Raw genomic sequence first — 7,106 nt, forward strand, 5'->3', positions numbered from 1 at the left:
CAGGAGTTTTAAAGTCCACGTGATGGCCAGAGACAACGGTTCTCCTCCGCTCAGCAGCAACGTGACCGTGAGTGTCTTCATATCGGATGTGAACGACAACTCTCCTCAGATTCTGTACCCCGCCCCGGAGGGCAACTCCTTCATGACCGAGCTGGTCCCCAAAGCTGCACACGGAGGCTCTCTGGTGTCCAAAGTGATAGCGGTGGACGCTGACTTCGGACAGAACGCCTGGCTGTCCTATCATATAGTCAAATCCACCGATCCGGGACTTTTCACTATCGGGGTCCACAGCGGAGAGATCAGGACCCAGCGGGACATTTCTGAGTCTGACAGCATGAAACAGAACCTTATTGTGGCAGTGAAAGATAACGGACAGCCCTCTCTCTCTGCCACCTGCTCCATGTATTTACTTATTTCTGATAACTTGGCTGAGGTGCCAGAACTGAAGGACATTTCTTATGATGAGAAGAACTCCAAGCTGACCTCATACCTGATCATCGCGCTGGTGTCTGTGTCCACCTTTTTCCTGACCTTCATTATCATCATCCTGGGTGTGAGGTTTTGTCGCAGGAGAAAGCCCAGACTGTTGTTTGATGGAGCAGTCGCCATCCCCAGCGCTTATCTCCCTCCTAATTACGCAGATGTTGACGGCACAGGAACTTTACGCAGCACTTACAATTATGACGCCTACCTGACAACGGGTTCTAGGACCAGTGACTTTAAGTTCGTGTCATCTTACAATGACAACACACTGCCTGCCGACCAGACTCTGAGGAAAAGTCCGACTGACTTTGCTGATGCGTTTGGAGATTGTGATGGTTCTCCTGAGGTAGGAACGCATTTCATATTAGTGAACTTTGCTGAAGCGTTTGGAGATTGTGATGACTCTCCTGAGGTAGGAACACATTTCATATTAGTGAACTTTGCTGAAGCGTTTGGAGAATTAGAGAGGTAGTCAGAGGTATAACTACACTTGGCGTCACTTTAAACATATTTTCGTGTCAACCTTTCCATTTTTAATCAAATTTTCTTCATCTTCCAAAATCAAAGTTTATCCTTTACTAATGTTAATAATTGGTTGTGGTGTGTAATTTTCCTTTTGTCTGACTGTCTAATTAATTGCTGTAAACGTTTTTGTAAACAATTTTAGTGTCTTTCTTAACAAGTTTTTGTTCACTTTTTCAAAAGCGATTTCATTTCAACCATGGTCACTTTCATGTTCTTTTGCTCATTATTAAATGTCTTGTTGAGTTTTAGTTTTAGATGCTTGTGAACATTGTTAGTTTTACTCTTGGTACAAATTAATACATTCTGGACACTTAAACTGTATCCATCTAGCAGGGAATTTGATATCTGTTGTCCAAGTTAGAATAATGATGTTTTCTTGATCAATTTTGTATTTAAATTTCAGGAATATTATCTATTTTAAGTTTACTCTCATTTGCTGTCATTTTGTCACTTCGCTGGGAGTGATGATTAATTTGTAGATTTCTTGGTGTTTGGTCAGTATAATGTACTATTGTCCATGTGAAGTTCTGATATAGTGACATTCATTTTTGAAGAAATTGTTCTCATGTTGTCATCAAAACCCTGGTCCTCAGGTTTTACTAATTCAATATATTATCTCTTAACATCTGAAAATATCCACCTATAGTGCAGGCATTGCTTGAATCAAATGATTACTAATATATTGCTAAAATCTACTCAGCTGCATAAAGGCTGTGATGTGACAGAGTTCCAGTGATTATCTTTGAGAGATTCTATATGACACTCAGGTGATCTTTGTTGCAACGAAAACAACGTCTGTGTCCATACATGCTATTTTCATTTTCAATCATCATCATTAGGTGACTTATTTGCTGAAAGTCTCTGGCAGACAAATCACTCCTCTTCATATGCATTCATGTCACTTAATACGCATGCAATCTTGTGCCACATTTATCAGAAGGAATTTGAAACTGCGCTCTGTTACACTTTTTCCTGATAGCTTCTGCTCAATGTACTTTTGCTTGAATTGTACCTCATTTCTTCATTGCTTTGGTCAGGAGTGTCTGCCACATAAGTCAGTTTAAATATACACACCCATCTTACACTTTTGGCCAGGGTATTAATGTTATAATAAATTATAGCAGACTGATATAAAAGCTGAATTCCTGAAAACCTACTGCTGTTGTCTAATGCTGGTTCTTTAGGTGGATGGCATCACCTGTAGTATGTAGGTCTTTACATTTGAATTTAGCCCACTACACTTTATAAACAGGTGTGTTTGTTTAGGCTTCCTTGTGTTTGAGTTTTGTTGTGGTTGTTTTCTTTTCTGGTCTGACCACTGTGATTGTGACATACAGATCAGACAAATGGAGAGAGGAAAAACAACAACTTATTCATTGCATTTTGACTGTTTGTACAGTAGTGTCGGCCCGATTGTGCTAGCTCAATGATATTGCCTTAATAACTGACCTTTATTTTATTGACAATGTTATGATTCATATGTGCATTTTATCCACTGTGTGTTTTTACTGTTAAGCTTCAGTCTTTGTCAATTTTGTTAGGCTATGACTTGACAAAATATCAGTCACCTTGTTCATCTAAACACAGTCTGAGTTTCATGGAGGTAGTTTAAATAGGTCATACTGACAGAATGAGGGATTTTCCCTCCCAGGTAACCCAGATAGTTTTTTTTCCCAGTACAGTAACTTTGATAACAGTTGTTTTGTCTGATTTTTTTGTGTGGATTGGCTGGGTGTAAAGTTATTGGTTTTAACTACATGTGTATACTGCCAGGTCTGGTTAATTTGGATCTAAAATATTTGCTGTTTTCTTGTTGATCCTCATTTAGGTATCTCTATTCAGTGATGGTATGAGGGTGTTTGTTTTTATCTTCCTCTCTACAGATGAGAGAAGAGGCTTGTTCAGTCCATCTTAAACTGTATGTGATCTGGTAAGATGTTGTAATCAACTTAAATCACCATGGTATTTGTAGATCTGCAGTGTTTTACAAGTTGGTAGAACTAAAGTACATATGTTCTTTAAGGATTGTGGTATTTTTTCTTAAGCAAAATACAACACTGAAGTTATCTGCACCCTGCTCTTGCATGCAAGACATTTTATGAATCTGCACATCAAATGATAATTTTGCTACCCACAGACCTTCCTTACAGTATGTGTTCTTCTTGAATACAAGACTGGTTTGCAGGGATTACCTTTATTACAATTTTTGTGCTTGTATTTGATGCATTTGCATAACACCGTCAATAACTTGATGTGCACGTTTTTTATTTTTTTTTTCTGTAAAGTATGAAAAAATCAGAACAAGTTGGTTGTTTTAATGTCAGAGCTGCAAGAAGAATATCACAAGAACTTATGTCTTTAGAGCAATAATGCTTTGTGTTAACTCTGGTGAATAATAATCCCATATCTCTTTAAACGCATGTTCTTGACCAGTTCATCACCTTGACAATCTATCACCTTTCAGAGCTAAGGAAGTTTAGAACCATACCACTATACAAATTATCTTATTATTTTTTTTATACTTATGAATTGCATTGTAGAGGATCTGTTTATAATGTGTCAGAAAATAACTGATATAGAGAACAAAGCCATGTTTTATTGGTCAAAGCTGACCAAAGCTGAATATGTCTCCCTCCTTCCATGTTTCTTTGCAATCTTGGTGAAATCAAGATTACATTTAATAAACATGTATTGAGTTCACAAATAAATGAATGACTGTGTTGGGAGCAAACACCACTACTACAGAAATAAACTAAGTGGTGAAACAAAGTATCTATTACAGTAAAGGACATAAAACTACAGATTTATCTTGAGACTGTAACAAATAAAGAAAACTGAAGACAGAAATCCAAAAGTCACTGCTACTTGTAAGGATATGGTGAGGAGATTCTACTCTACTTTCAGAGTTTATATGGAGGATTTTTCCAACCTGAAGAAGAAACAGGATGGAGACTGATATCTTTTCAGACGTTTTTAGTTTATGCATCATTCTCCACACCTGTACTGCTATGGTGTGATTAAAAACCAATCAGAAGTTAAGTCCACATGTAGGTGAATGTGATGATAAAACCAGAGAAGTAGTGAATTTATTGTGAATGATTTAAGTTGCAGGTAAAATTATGTAATCGTTAACTCTATAAACATTTAGTGGCTGGATTAAACTGCATAAACTCACTTCCCTTTTAAATATTACTGACTGCTACTATACTTTTTAATCCAACAGGTGTTCAGGAATTCATTAGTGATGACAGTCAATTTAGTGTTGCCACTTTTAAAAGCATTAAAATCAAATAATTACTAAGAAGTAAACAAAACTATCTGGATTGACTTTATTTTTTGGCCATACTGGATACAATCTGACGGCATCTTCGGCACAAAAATAGATGACGATCCGACACTTATAAAAGGATATGATCAAACTACCACACTGAACTTGGCATGCATGCAGTTTAGGCTAAACAAATTAGGACCAGGATATCCAGTGTTAAAACATTCACGCAGAAAACCCGGTTGCCATCACATCCTGAAGGGGGGAAACACACAAACACTGGGATCACTGCACAAGGTTACATCAGATGGTTACAGTAAATATCTGCCTACTACCATAAATTATCTAGACAAAAGTCAATGTTTTAGTAGCCATGACGCAAGGTGATTGACTGTGTGAGGATACACATCACAGATCCTCACAGTAACTAAACATACTATTAAAAACATACCAGTCTGCATTTTAGACATGGTTTAAGATGTGTTTATCGAGGTTGCTAGTTTCGTGATTATGTCCTGGTCTAAACCTTATGTTTTCATGGTGGAATCAACAGTTGCAAACATAGTTTAAACTTATATCAAAGTAGAGCCAGTGTCTATTTCATACACAGATTAGCAGTAGTTATAATCAGGCTACAGTTTGATCAAATTGAAGTGTTCCTTTTATTTTTATAGTTGTTTCTTGAACTCACGGTGGCGCTATACACCAGCCAAAGGATGTTTGGATTCCTCTATCGTTTGGTGTGGACGCAAATTCTTGTGCTGTTGTGTCCAGATAGCGACAATCACTCTAGAATCGCGGTTGATATTCGTGTTATGTGGTTGAACTGTCTTTGTTCCCTTTGTTTTTCAACCTTTTAGGAACTCGTTGTCGATGATGGATTCGAAAATATTCGTGTTTCAAACGTCCGGGTTTCATTTCTTCCTCTTTTTTTTACACGCCGCATATGGAGACATGAGCTATTCTTTTCCAGAGGAGATGAAACGAGGATCAGTTATTGGAAATGTAGCCAAGGATCTCGGGCTCGACACGGGCGCGCTGTCCACCAGAAAAGCCCGCATTGACACCGATGGGACTGATCAGCGTTACTGTGACATAAATCTGAACAACGGAGAACTGATTGTTGCCGACAGGATTGACCGAGAGGGGCTTTGTGGAGAAAAGGCTTCGTGCATCCTAAAACATGAGCTCGTGCTAGAAAATCCCCTCGAGCTCCATCGAATTGGTCTTCATATTCAAGATATTAATGATAACTCGCCACAGTTTAAGGAAGAATTGATAAATATAGAAATTCGAGAGTCCGCAGACAGGGGAGCTCGTTTTGTGATAGAAGAGGCGCACGATGCGGATATAGGACAAAATTCAGTTCAGCAGTACAGCCTTAAAAAGAATGATAATTTCATTTTGGCTGCTAATGGAAACACAATAGAGCTTGTTCTTGATAAAGAGCTTGATCGTGAAAAGCAAAAGGAGATCAATTTGCTCCTTACAGCTCTAGATGGTGGCTCCCCTCTGAGATCAGGTACAGTAGTGATACACGTCACCGTGCTGGATGCTAATGATAACGCCCCAGTGTTCAGCCAGGCCATTTATAAAGCTAGTCTGCCAGAAAACTCTCCTTTAGATACTGTAGTGGTCACAGTGAAGGCAACTGACGCAGACGAGGGAATCAATGGAGATGTGACTTATGAATTCGGGCATGTTACTGAAGATGTGAAAAAGATATTTAGTATCGACCGTAAAGTAGGTGAGATTCGAGTAATTGGCACTGTTGATTATGAAACTACCACATCGTTTGAAATACGCGTGAAAGCAAAAGATGGGTTAGGACTGTCATCTTATGCTAAGGTAATAATTTCGATCACTGATGTGAATGACAACGCCCCTGTAATCAATTTGAAATCATTGTCGAATCCCATACCGGAAGACACCACACCTGGTACAGAGGTGGGCATCATCAACGTGCAGGACAGAGACTCTGAGAGTAACCGACAGGTCCGCTGCTCCATTCAGCAAAACGCCCCCTTTAAGTTGGTTCCTTCTATTAAAAACTATTATTCTCTGGTGACCACAGGACAACTGGACCGTGAACTAGTGTCTGATTACAACATTACAATCACCGCCACTGACGAGGGCTCTCCACCTCTGTCCTCCTCTAAAACTGTTCAGTTATCTGTAGCAGACATCAACGACAACCCACCGGTGTTTGAGGAACAGTCCTACAGCGCATATGTGACTGAAAATAACAAACCTGGCTCCACTTTATGTTCCGTTAGTGCTCGAGACCCCGACTGGAGACAAAACGGTACAGTGATTTATTCTCTGTTACCCGGTGAGGTGAACGGTGCCCCGGTGTCCTCCTATCTGTCTGTTAACGGGGACACGGGGGTGATCCACGCTGTGAGGTCGTTTGATTATGAACAGTTCAGGAGTTTTAAAGTCCACGTGATGGCCAGAGACAACGGTTCTCCTCCGCTCAGCAGCAACGTGACCGTGAGTGTCTTCATATCGGATGTGAATGACAACTCTCCTCAGATACTGTACCCCGCCCCGGAGGGCAACTCCTTCATGACCGAGCTGGTCCCCAAAGCTGCACACGGAGGCTCTCTGGTGTCCAAAGTGATAGCGGTGGACGCGGACTCCGGACAGAACGCCTGGCTGTCCTATCATATAGTCAAATCCACCGATCCGGGACTTTTCACTATCGGTGTCCACAGCGGAGAGATCAGGACCCAGCGGGACATTTCTGAGTCTGACAGCATGAAACAGAACCTTATTGTGGCAGTGAAAGATAACGGACAGCCCTCTCTCTCTGCCACCTGCTCCATGT

At 40.1% G+C, this 7,106-nt stretch overlaps 1 protein-coding gene and 1 pseudogene across 1 annotated transcript; both read left to right on the plus strand.

Moving 5' to 3' along the window:
• The window catches only part of LOC123957483, a 24,584-nt pseudogene that overhangs the window by 8,144 nt on the left and 9,334 nt on the right, over positions 1-7,106 (plus strand).
• On the plus strand, positions 5,088-7,105 carry LOC123958113 (protocadherin gamma-A11-like; the record flags this gene model as incomplete). The annotated part of the gene is made up of 1 exon (XM_046031330.1): positions 5,088-7,105. A coding segment is annotated over exon 1 (1,956 nt), but the record flags the coding sequence as incomplete, so codon positions are not given.

This window comes from Micropterus dolomieu, linkage group LG19 (genome assembly GCF_021292245.1).
Source record: "Micropterus dolomieu isolate WLL.071019.BEF.003 ecotype Adirondacks linkage group LG19, ASM2129224v1, whole genome shotgun sequence".
In the NCBI taxonomy this organism is placed as follows: Eukaryota; Metazoa; Chordata; class Actinopteri; order Centrarchiformes; family Centrarchidae; genus Micropterus; species Micropterus dolomieu.